General features: G+C 41.0%; 1 protein-coding gene across 11 annotated transcripts in view; it reads right to left on the reverse strand.

Annotated features, from left to right (window-relative positions):
• Positions 1 to 8,633: 8,633 nt before the first annotated feature.
• Positions 8,634 to 12,799, reverse strand: part of LOC147308621 (SPRY domain-containing SOCS box protein 4-like) — an 84,998-nt gene continuing 80,832 nt past the window's right edge. For all 11 annotated transcript variants that reach the window (XM_086271638.1, XM_086271630.1, XM_086271635.1 and 8 more), the window contains one exon: positions 8,634 to 11,174. In XM_086271638.1, the coding sequence (XP_086127764.1) occupies positions 11,047 to 11,174 (128 nt within the window). In that variant the 3' untranslated portion in view covers positions 8,634 to 11,046. The remainder of the gene's footprint in view (positions 11,175 to 12,799) is intronic.

Genomic DNA, 12,799 nt, shown 5'->3' on the forward strand with positions numbered 1-12,799 from the left:
ACATATTGTATGTGCATAGCAGGTTATTATTAGCAAGGATTATTTCTGCATATTCAGTCGTTTTAGGACCCCACGTGCCAAAACAGCTGGGTCATACTGTGCCACAAGGTGCAGCACTCAGCTGACGCTACAACAATTTGTCAGCCTCTCTCTGTTTCTGTCAGCGGGTGCAGGTGTAATTGCAAAGACTAACCTTTATTTCCTTCATCATCATGGTGTATCCTCTATCAGACTCGTATTAGTCAAACCATTTCCTGATTCCTTTCTGTTGTTTTTCATGTTTCTGCCTTAAGCACTCTAGTTTCACCAAAGCATTGAAGCTTTTTATTGTCTAACCTTTGAGCTATTTGCCCGTTTTTGTTTAAATTTGGAGTTTCAGGTTTCACAGTTTCTATTTTCATATGCGTAGTAAAGGCACAGGCACAGTTAACAGCACACTGTGATGGGACCGACTGTTTCTTCTTCACTGAACTCTTCACTCTGTGTGTTTGTATTTAATCATTACATCTAACGGGGGTCATTTGTCATTTGTTAGTTGAGGTTTTCTCTCATATTGTTGTAAGGTCTTTATCTTACACTATAAAGCACCTTGAGGTGACTGTTGTTGCGATTTGCTGCTATATAAATGAAAATGAATGTATGTTCTTATAACTTTTTGGAGATTTAATCAAATATGTCATATATATCAATATCAACATGTCACAAAAGTGGTGGCACCATTATTGGGAAAACGCTTTTTCCTTTGGTCACTAGAGGGCGCTACAGCAACAAAAACAAAAGCGCCTTGCCCTAAACAGCTCGGCTTCACAGCTGCTTGTTTGATCAATTTCTTAGATTAAAATGTTTATTTGTTTTTTGTTTTGTTCTTACTTTTTCATAAAAAAAGATAAATATTAATCTAAACTCGTGTAATATTAATTTTTATTGAATTAGAAAAATGTTGTGGTAAAGATTCTCACTGATTGGGATAGTGTGCATTCAGTGATGCAATATTGTGCAACTGGGACATATTGAAAACACAACAGTTGTGAATCACTGTGCGTGTCCAGAGCGAGGGAGACTGCTGCTGCTGCCCTGGGGTGTGCAATATGTTCAGAGACACAGCTCTGAACATGATGTAATGATTGTGCCACAGGACAACAGCTGTTTGGAGAACAAGAGCAGGTTTATGCTGTATATAAAAATATAGATGTAGCTGCTCAGTGTAAGGTAACACTGATCCGATCATCTTGGTTACCTTTTATAGTCGCTTTGTCTTATCCAGGAGTTGGGAATCAGTCATACAGCTCATGTAACATCTACTTATATCCAGTGGCGTGTCTAGAAAATTTTTGTTGGGGGGGCCAGGTAGGGGCACAGATTTGGAGAAGGGTGGCAGATAATGTTTAAAAAAAAATTCTACCAACCGTTAACCATAATTCAATAATCCTATAAACCTAATAACCAAATGCGCTTTTAACTCTTATTAGAATGAGATTTTAACCACTATGGTGCAAAGTTTTTAGATACTGCGTTGATAAAGTACAAGAGATACAATCAGTGCTTTGTCAGTGTTTACTCAGCAGTCAAGGACAACAATATTTGCATAGTATTTTTACTGACATATAGTGCACGTATGTTTTGGGCAAAAACATTTTTGAATATTAAAATACGAACATTTGTAACAAACAATTGACAAATTAGCCAGTTCCAATGTAAAACTTTATCTGCCTGTTAAAAAAAAAGAAGATAATCTTCTCACAAACTGGTGTTTGATTTTGAAACAGGAAAAAAGTGGGGAAACAAATGAAAAGACTAACATTTGAATAAAACCTGAAAGCAAGTAAATACTTTCTATGCTGCCTTATGGTAAACTTTGGTAATATTGATAAAGAACAACACTGGCTGATGATGAAATACAGTCAGCTGGCATGGTGACACTGCCAGTATTAACCTGCAGGGCTGGACTGGGACAAAAAAATTGGGCATTTTGACTACAGACCGACCCACCAGGTAGTAAAGCCATAAAGACTTTGACTGAAAACAAACGCTGTTGTGACAGTGATGTACAGTCTTGTTGGTATATGTATGATTTCTATACATTTTACGTCAGATAAAAACTTTGGTTGTAAGATTCAGATAATTATTTAATAAAAGCTAGATATTTTAAATGAGAATAAGAAAGAAAAGTATTTCTTTGTGCCCCCCTTTCCCTGTTAATGCCCTACCTGGCCCCCTGGCAAAACTTTCCTAGACCCGCCCCTGCACAGTTACCAGCTGTCAGCTACATAAAAAAGGATCCTGGTGTTATTTGTCTCTCAGAAACAGTTGATAACTTCAACTCATTCATGTCACCTAAAAGGTAAACCTGTTTCTCCATCACCTGTTCAGCTCTGATGATTCAGTAAGGACATCTCCTGGTTTCATCTTCATGTTTCCCTCTCACCACATATCCAAACTGACATCATGACCAGCAGCTTTACAGCTGTGGCTCCAGCAAACATCAGCTGATACTAGAAATTAATATTAAATAAATTCTAACAACAGCTGATCAAGCTTAAACGTGCTGCTGTTGTTTAGCGCGACATCTGCTGGTTTCCTCTTTCTGGCGCAAAGTGAGCGATAAATAAATGAGAGAGAAAAGCTGATCAGCTGATCATTGATCAGTTTAATGATTGAAGTAGCAACAGGAGAGGGAGGGGGAGAGAATGAGAGGAGAAGAAGCAGCTGTGCAGCATAAAGACAGAATAACTCCAGCTTTGTGTCTTTTTTTCATTCTAGCTAAAGTCCAGGACAAACTGCGTCTCTTCTCAGCTCAATACGAAACGTGTAATATTTTCTCTGATTGAGGGACCATTCCATTTTTTTTAAGGAGCCCTTGGCAACTCTACTAACTAACCTTATGAATACAATAAAGTTCACTATCAGTAACATCATAGCACCCACACAGCTGTATAAAAACTCCAAGCTGGCTAGAACGCAGTATGAGTTATTGCAACTGACAGTAAAAAGTCAGCACAATGAAAATAAACTCCACCTAAACTTGGTTTATATCTGACCCAGATAGACTGCAGGTCATAACTTCTTACCTGAAGTTCAGTTCACCTGACACTCGGACTGGCGGCTGCCTCGGGGCTCTCCTCCTGCCTCCCCTTCCCTCATCCACCTGCTGGCCTCTGTGGAAGCCCCGCCATAGCCACCACCAAACAACTGAGTTATTTTTACACATCGACCTGCATCTGGCCAATCCACCACCTCTCATTGTTCATGCCATTAAAAATAAATAAATAAATAAGTCACTGGGGATATGCCCGGTATGCCCGATGGCCAGTCCAGCTATGTTAACCTGCAACCAAATCTGCAGCTCCATACAGCAATGTTACGACTTAGATTACATCTTATAACTCATAACTCTTATGTTAGCTGCCCTCAGTAGCATACTGTCTGATATATTCCACGGCTGCAATAATTCTTTAAGTGTTATTTTTTCCTTGGTATTCTAATTTCACCGAAGTTTACTAAACTCAACAAACTTGATATTACTTACCAGGACATTTATTCTGTCCTCATTTTCTTTCACCGAAAAATTGTTTCCTGCAGTGCCGTCTTTTGCGCTTGGCTCTCCTACCTTTGCTAACATGATGCACATAGTGCAGAAGCCGATGCTGCATTCACTTACACTCGGATATCTGAGCTTCACCGTGAAAACATAATCGGACATTTGATATTTGATTGAAGTTTATTGTTTTGCCTTTGGGGTGGCACCTGGGGTGGCCAGTCTGGTTGGGGGGGTGGCCTGTGCCCCCCCAGGCCACCCCGCTGGACACGCCATTGCTTATATCTGACTTCAGCTGGCTAAATCCGCAAAGAGCACTAAATGTCAGCGCAGCAGCAGGTCAGCTGATCACAGTCTGTACACAAAGAAAAGAAATCGACTGAAGCGCCCAATGCAACATTTTTACTTGTTTTTTTCTTTATTCTCGCCCCCTGCCAAATCTCACATTAATACAAATACATACTAAATACATGCAAACCGATCTTACAAGGTTCAGCTCACAACTGTGAAGCATTACTGCCCCCTGCTGGTGGAAGGCCTAACTCACCTTCCAATGACTGCACGTTGAGAGATCAGTTCTGCGAAAACTCCACAAAAAACAGAAAACTGTTACATGCACGGTTGTTGGCTGATGAAGAGGAACACATACCAATATGAATTTATGCGCTGTTAAACAGGTTGTAAGTTTAATCTTATCTTGCAATATTTTAAAATGAAACAAACAGCCACTTGACAGCTTTCCTGCAGAAAGCCAAACTGTACATGTAACTAAACTTCACACTTGGTTTTTGCTGTAACGATGTTTCTTGGCAGTAAATCTTATATTGTTGGAAAGCCAGTTTATTTCCCCTTAAATGATGCCACATTTGTAAGACAAATGCATTTGTGAGTTGAGCAGCAGAGTTGAGTGTGTGGGCTGTGTCCATGAAAAACTTGCCAAATCTTCTCTGCCAATGCCAAACAGCTTATTCTGCTGCTGACTCTTCTTCGGTGTCGTTTAATGGATTGGGTGATTGAAGTCTGAAGAAACAAGAAACATATTGGCAATTTTAAAAATGGATTCATTTAGCAAAAAGGGGCCTGAGTAGCATATGGACAAACATACACCACCACAGCAGCCTGCCACAGTCTACTCATGCTGGTGACCAACTTGGTCACACACTGCTGTGGGATGACATCCCATTCTTCAAGAGTTTGGCACAAACAGCACGCCCAGACTGATCACACAAGTTTTCAACAGGGTTGAGGTCAGGACTGCAGGCAGTAGGTAGTCTGGGATAAACATGGAGGTCAAAGTTTGGTTGTCCATGGCAACGAGATATGGGATTGCCTCTGGTTGCAGACATCTCTCTGCATTGAGATTACTTCCCATGATTAAAAGCCTTTTTTTCCAGCGAGGGAGATGCTGCCCCACACCGTCACACTTCCTCCACCTAAGGTGTTAACCTATTAGTGCATAATCAGGATAGCTTTCTCTGCGTCTTCTCCACCTTTTAACCTTTTCATCCAACTATTGTAGGCAGAATCTGGACTCCTTACTGAATATAACATTGGCTGTGTGAAGTTTGTTCCAGAGCTGCTTCGTAGAGAGCCGTCGGTCATATTGTCCCACAAACCTTAACTGCAAATCAGTGGCAGACTGCCCATTCGGTCTTCTTAGGACGGCCACTCTGCAGCCCGTCTCTGACATCGTCCATTATATGGAACTCATTCTTCAATCTGGAGATGGTACTTGGGCTCACTCCAAATAACACTGCTCGAAGTTGGCCTATTTTACAGGCTCTATCCAGATCAGTCAAACGTGGCATGCTTAGAGGAGACAACAACTGACTGCTGTAGCAGGGTCCATGCTCACAGACGCTGACTAAAAGGTGCTAATCAGACGCCTGATAGTCAGCCCCGGGTGGGAACCAGAAGCTCAAAACAAGGTTCAGCAGCAAAATAGGCTGTTTGGCAGAGAAGATTTGGCAAGTTTTTCATGGGTGCAACCTGCATACTCAACTCTGCTGCTCAACAAATGTGGGACCATTTAAGTGAAATAAACAGGCTTTGGAACAGAATATGATTTATTGCAAAGAAGCATTGCTACAACAAAGAAATAATCGCACAAACACAAATTTCCTTACTTTTTGTGTTAGGCTCACACATGCCAACACGTGTGTTGGCATGTGTGAGCCTAAACTAAAGCATATTTAACTTTTGTCATTGGCGCTTTGATGTCTCATAAGCATCCTAAAATGACTCTTAATTTGAAGTTTGCAAGAAGTGTTCAGAAGCCTCAGCGTGTGGTCAGTCAGTGGTGATCCCACAGAGCTTTTCATTGACCGGCACTCATTAAAGTGGATCTATTAAACACTAAGATCTTGTGCATATAAAGAGTTGCAGCTTTGTTCTGGCTTGGTGTTCACAGTATTGCTGACTGTTCACTTCTGTACACACTGGATCCCTGAGGATGAAGAAATGCAATTGACTAATTAGTAGCTTAATGTGCCTTCTTAACTGAAGAGCACCGCATGTTCAATAACACTGTAATGGACCTCAGAGGTGCCAGAATGCAATTAATAGCTATTGACTTTGTTCAGCTCTTTTACTGCAAATATGTGTTGTTGTTTTTTATAGTCTGTAGCTCTCTTGATTGGCTTTTTCACTGTAAATTAATTTAATGTTGTTGTTCCCCGGCAACCTGGCCAGAGTGGAATTGAATAACCGATGGATGGATGTATGGATGTTCCCCATATTTATCCAAAGACAAGGATATGCTAACACTCATGATCAAGATATGCAACTTTAACACTGAGGGATGAAACCAAGTGGACAAAAACTGTCACGCTCTGACACACATCAAACACACCCTCTGGAATGGGTTAGGATATTTAAACACAGGATTAACACAGTTTCATCCTGTTGGACTGTTCCAGCATTGGCTGGAAAAACTACGGACATATAGTATGTGTGTGTTTCTGTGCTTTGCCTACTAATTTTCCGACACACTTACAGACTTGCACGCACACAGTCCCTCGTATGTGTGTCACACACCATAGCAACACCATCAACCCTGTTATCAGGCAAAGGGTCCTGTTTCTCATCCCTGTTCTTTTCCTTCGCGTTTCAACCTGTCCTCTTGTTTTGTTTTTTACTTCACTAATGGACCGCTGCGTGTGTGCTGATCTGCTGGGGTAGATGAGAGGCTGCAGTGCAAATGCACGTAATTATTATTCTTCTGGCTAAGAAGTAACATTCTCCTTGCTTTAAGGCAAAGTGGGAGTTCCCTCTTCTCTTTGTCTCTCTGTGTTGATTTTTTTCAGGGCTGGTATGAGCACACTGAAAAACACTGTAGCGCCACAGCCAAAACAGCCCATGCAGTCCCAGATGGTCACAGTCATAACAGTTTTATGTGATGAGTGCTCTGGCTCGCTCAGCTACATTGGCAACACATAATGTTTGTTTCCCTCAGCACATTTGTTCAGCGAGTCCCTTTTTTTATCTAAAAACTGATGACAGGAAAGCAAAATATTGAAGGATGTCGCTGCTGTTTATTCAGATAGCTCTCCACTTTAAACATTTTCTCTCCTGGTCTTTATCGCCACTCCGAGGCCAAACTATCTAACTCGGGGAGGAAAAAAGGAAAGGCGCGTTGTGTTGCGGACCCTTTTCACACCTCTGCTTCCTGCCCAAGTCCCAGAATAGAAAATAACAGCAGCTTTGTTGCCAATTCTCTGCTTTAGCGAGCATGAGGGTCAAATGTTTTGAACAGACTGGATACAGCAGGCACTGTATTCCTCTAAGGTCAGATATTTTATTTTACTATAAGCTAAAAGGATTTTACTACCGAAGACATGATACTCATGCTTGCCTCTGCTGTGCTCTCCAGATTTTTGTCACACCATACATTTCACTAAGCTGCTTTACTTTTTGCTCGGACACTTGGCGAGAGCACAGACGTGGAACTGGAGATATTTATATGAGGTCATTTTCCAAGCTACACAAGTTTGAAATTGTTGTGTGAATTGATCTCGAATGACTTTTGTGTTATTTGAGAGATGCAAGATATTCTTTGGGGGCAGATTGAAGTGAAAAATCTAAAAGTAGAAGGAAGGCTTGTTGTCTATAATCCATCATGGAGAAGTGCCTGTTGTTGTAATAACATTTCACATATTTTCTACTTCCATGAAGGAGGTGAGTCTCCCCAGGCCAGTCTAAGTAAGGTTGTGGGATTTACTTTAGTTATTAAAATTATTGATAACTGCAAGGATGCAGTGAATAACAATGTTAACCATCCACCAATTTAAATGTATATATTTTTAAATTAAAGCATTGTTGTCTCTGAATGTAAGATACACACAGAGATGTCTTTTTGAATTTACTGTCTCATATTAAAAACAAGATTACCAGATCTGCTGTGGAGTTTGAGCAAGATTTATGCTCATGTGACTCATTAGGCAGATAAAACTGCTGATGGTCTGCCTTCTGTTAGACATAAAGAGTCTGTGTGTGTTTAAGGATACACAATGTCCTGTTAAACTAAGTGTTGGATCCATCTATGGCAGGATGATGACGCAGGAGCATCATTACATGGTCTGTCTGCTATTGATCTCCAAAACAGTCCCCTGTGTGCTGAGATATGGTGAGCCTGGACCTAATGATGTTTCAGTGGGAGTCTGATTTCAGATTGTGCAGCGGAAATATGACGCCTAAAACCACAGTGAGCCTCGGTAATGTTTGTGTTTGCGCTCCGGACATTTTAGGGCATCGGTATCTCTCTCTGGCTGAGCGTGAGCTGTATTTACAGCTGCAGGAGCTGATGAGTACAGCATTAGCCGTTTACATCCTCAAGTGGAAACTGCACACTTGACAAGAACTTACAGCTAAATACTTAACAGCCCAATTTTGCCTACCAAAGCCTTGCTTGGGAGATAAAATGCTCCCGGAGATGCAATTAAAGATGCTGAAACTGTCGACCCAACGGACTCGCACCTTATTTATTCATCTTTTTTCTTGTAAGATGTGTTTAGGCTGACTTTAGCACTGTAAACGCTCCTGCAGTCTGCTGTTTTCGGGCCCAGTTTACGAGCTGAAGTAAAGAAGAGAAACACAGAGATTTAGTTTGAAATTCACTTGGCTTTTATTCACATTTCATGTCTGTTGACATCTCAACTGCACTGTCTGTCCATACATTCGACTACGTACGTGAACAGGTCCTTTCCTCCCCCATCCTAACCTACAGAAACAGGAGGTAAGACCACCGCCATCACAAATAATAATAATATTAATAATAATAAAATAATATTAATAATAATAAAAGCAGCATCGAACAAACAATTTTTAATTTCTCTCCCTTCATCGTCAGCATCTTTGCATTTAATTTACCTGAATGTAACCATCAATGATCAGTTTAATGAAACAAACAGAACTAGCCTGTTATAAATAAACATCGTCTTCCTACCGTCATCAGTCAGACCCCCACACTCACAATAACAATAATAATATTAATAATAATATTAATGAAGGATATAAACCCAAGAGTAAAAAAAAAAAAAATCAAACCAAAAAAAAAGTGACTTAAGTCATTAATTGGAAAGAAAACGTGATTGGTCTTCAGTGAGCACGTGTGTGGTTGTGCATTGGTCATCTGCATCCTATTATGAGCCAGCAGCACATCGCCCGCGCCGCTACAGCCTCGAGTCGCGGACCGAGTCGGCTTAGATCCGCCCCTGTCAGTTTGTCATTCGTGGTCATTAAGACAGTTGTGCGGCGAGCGCGACGGATACCGTCCGCCCGCGGTGAGCTACAGCGGGGTGCTACAAACAGCGGCAGGTGGCGTCTTCGTGCCAACAGCGTGTCCGGCCCGCGACCTGCAGCTCGCAGATACATTCGTGCACTCTGCAGCTTCCTGTGATATACTTTGGTTGTGAGATGACATCGTAATACATAATCTAGTGTCTGGTGAGGAATGGTTCGCAGTGCCGTAAAAAACAAAACAAAGAATCAAAAAGAAAGTAAAAAAAATTCCAATACTTTACACAACAAGCATGATTGGCCCCTTTCAGACACGCAGAGCAGTTCCACTAAACTAAAAGTCTGATGACAGGCTGCTGATTATTGTTGGTGATCGTCAGCTACATCTGCTACAACTGAAAGCCTCATTGCTCCAGAAGTTTTGGGAGCTCCATATTCAAACAATCTGTAGTTTGTAGGGCAGTGAAGTACAGTTAATGAGCTCAATCTAACTTATTAAAGTTGTTTATACATTAAATACCCTTAATTTCTCAGCTTTTGTTCAGCTATGATAGTACCAGATTCTGTATGTGAAATATGCAAAATCAAGGGACAAGATTTTGCTTAGTGGGAGCACTCCGGTTTCAGTTAGTAGTGCACATGTTGTTGGAGTTCTACTGATCAATCACATTAGAGCAAGCTTTGGTTGCAGAGACTTTGCACACAGCAAAGGATGAATCACTTTACTTTTTTATAGCTTTTTGAAAATTCTGCACCATAAACAAAAATCGGCAGAAATCTCAGCCTAAACATCCGTTTGGTTAAATCAGTCGACTAATTCAATGATTTCCACACATACAGGATCAGAAACATCCTGTATGTAAAACGGTTTCCATATAGCTCTACTGGAATCTCATAAAACAACAGTAGATTAAAATCTGTCATATGTTAAAACATCTTAAAACTGAGTGAGAACTAGTGACTCCCCCCCGGCCTTGAGCTAATTTTTACTATCAGTGCAAGAGAGCACTTTTTCTTCATAACGTGACGAACATTATGTGCGTGTATAGTTGTTACGAATATCTTTCTAAGTCTTCATTTAAAAGGGCCAGAAATGCTACATGTCTGAAAAGGGCTTATCTTTTAACTAATGTCTCTCTGAAGCCAGGACATATCTTTTGGCATACTAACTTTCAAACTGTGCATAGAGCCCATTAGCCACACTTTGATGTGCTCTGTATGCAGTGTGAGCTTTTGGTCGCGGCCCGATGTCAATCTGATAAAAACATTAGTGCTAAAATCCTTTTGGACATCTGGACTCTGCAGCCTGCGCCAGTGGAGATCACGAACACTCTCTATGGGATCCAACAGCAATGATAATGGTCGCTGACTGCACGTCAGAAAGGCCTCCGTGGATGGGTTTAGTGTGCTTTCTCTGTGCTGTTTTTATTCCCGTCACTAGGTGGCGGTGGTCGTCTTACCACAGTCTTTTCGACTGCTTAACCACGCTGTGCCATCTGAGGATGGGCTTTTATTCTGGATGAGTGAGACACTGATGGGACGCCATCATTAAGAATTTATTTCAAGTTCTGCGCGAATGAAAAAAAGCAGCTCAAAATCCAAAAGAAGCTGGTGCTGTCCTATTCTTTGTTTGACCCCCGTCAGTTCAGACACCATCTTTATATCCATCCTTTTAGAAATCTGCAAGAGCTGTGGCGCTCCCACTGTGGACATGCTTGCATCGATCATCCATCTTCGGACTTCCTTGTATTCCCAGCTGGCTCTACCGATGTCAGTCACTGGTACTGGAGGTAATTTTTTAAGGACTGGGGCAGAGGAAGGCGCTCGATCTCTTGAAGCCGGTCCCGACCTAACGCCACTCTGGCCGCACGCCGACACAGGTCCATCAGAGGAAGAGGCTCAGCTGAGGAGAGGGGAAAACGGAGAGGTTTTGTTTAAAGTTAGAGGAAAGTCAACATATTTGACACAAATAACTGAAAACACGACCTGCACTTAAAAAAATGCCCTTATGACCATCTGCTTGATGTCCACGTTAATATACCTCAGCCATTTTTTCATGCGTAACACCTCTTTATGTTTGTTAAACATGAATAGATTAGAAAAAGGAGAAATGGGTCATAGAGGGTGACGATGCACACCTTTAAATATTTACACTTTCCACACGCTGGCGCCATCAATGACACCTTAAACGCGCCCACTACTTTAAACCCACTGAAACAGAGACACATGCTTCTCGACTTGCTCTCCCGCTGATTAAGAGCACATTTGAAGCAGGCTGCTGGGTTATAAATACACTCATATCTTGCACAAAGTTCAAACTAGTCCACATCAGTGTGACACTGTTACATCTCGTCTACAGTCAAGGTTCCTGGTCAACCTTTTCTCTGACCTTCAGCTTTAGTTAAGGAGGTAACGGATACTGGAGGCGGCGGTCTAAGCAGTTCGACACAAACACAGCAGAGGAGCACAGGAGACTGAACTGTGCTGCTGTTGTCTGTTGTCTAAGACACATGAATTATATTTTACATGTGTAATGAACTTGATCACTTTTCCACCTAAAAATATTGGAACTACATAATGATGAGAAATTTCTTAAAAAAAATTAAAAAACAAACAGATTCTCTAGTTCTACGTTCTCTAAATTCTGTTTTTGCTTTATTTTATTACTTTTGTAAGCATAGAGTAAACACAATATCTCTAGGCTCTGTGATTTCATCTGATTTAAAGAAATCCACAGTACTGTACGAGTCTTTAGCCACCTCATAATTCTTTATATGTCGCAGGGAAAAACAGGAAACAAGTGCAGTGACTTATTGAAGCACGTGCAAACATACATGGAAATACAGCACATGAGACAAGTTGTACAATTTGAATGAGTTTGAAAGTCAATATTTAGTACGGCCACCTTCATTCAGTCTGAGCCTTCTTTTAAGTAGTCCTCAGGAATATTTTTCCAGGCTTCTTGAAGGACATTTAAAGCTTTTCCTTGGATGTTGGCTGCCTTTTATTCTGTTTTCTCTCGAGATGATTAGACTGATTCAGTCTGGGCTCTAGAGGGAGGACAATCCATTCCGTCAATTTTGGGAAAATCCCAACACCACTGGCTGAAATGCAACCATAAACCATGATAGAGCCTCCACCGTGTTTTACAGATGGCAGCGGACCCTTACTGCTGCACCTCTCTTCTGACCTCCTCCATGCAAACTGATGACGATTTGATAACCAGATATTTCAAATTTGGATTCGGCCTTTTCTCCCTGTTTCCCTTCCTTAAGAATGGCTTCTTAACAGCCACCTATTATTTCATGTGTTATACATTTCTGGAGACAGGGTCCAGTCTTTTGCACAGTACTGTAGTTTCATGAACTCAGCCTATCAACAGATTTTTAAAAGCTTCTTTTCAATTACAGACAAAAATATTAACCAGGTAACTGATAAAATAACTTATGTGTGAATGTCAATAATGGCTAGTTATATTTAATGTAGTGGTTCATTATTGTTATAAAATAAGTCAAGAATTAAAAAAGA

Source organism: Aulonocara sp. 'chitande type north' Nkhata Bay, linkage group LG18 (assembly GCF_057382095.1).
Source record: "Aulonocara sp. 'chitande type north' Nkhata Bay isolate Kocher_YH1m ecotype deep benthic linkage group LG18, A_spYH_male_GT1.1, whole genome shotgun sequence".
Taxonomy (NCBI): domain Eukaryota; kingdom Metazoa; phylum Chordata; class Actinopteri; order Cichliformes; family Cichlidae; genus Aulonocara; species Aulonocara sp. 'chitande type north' Nkhata Bay.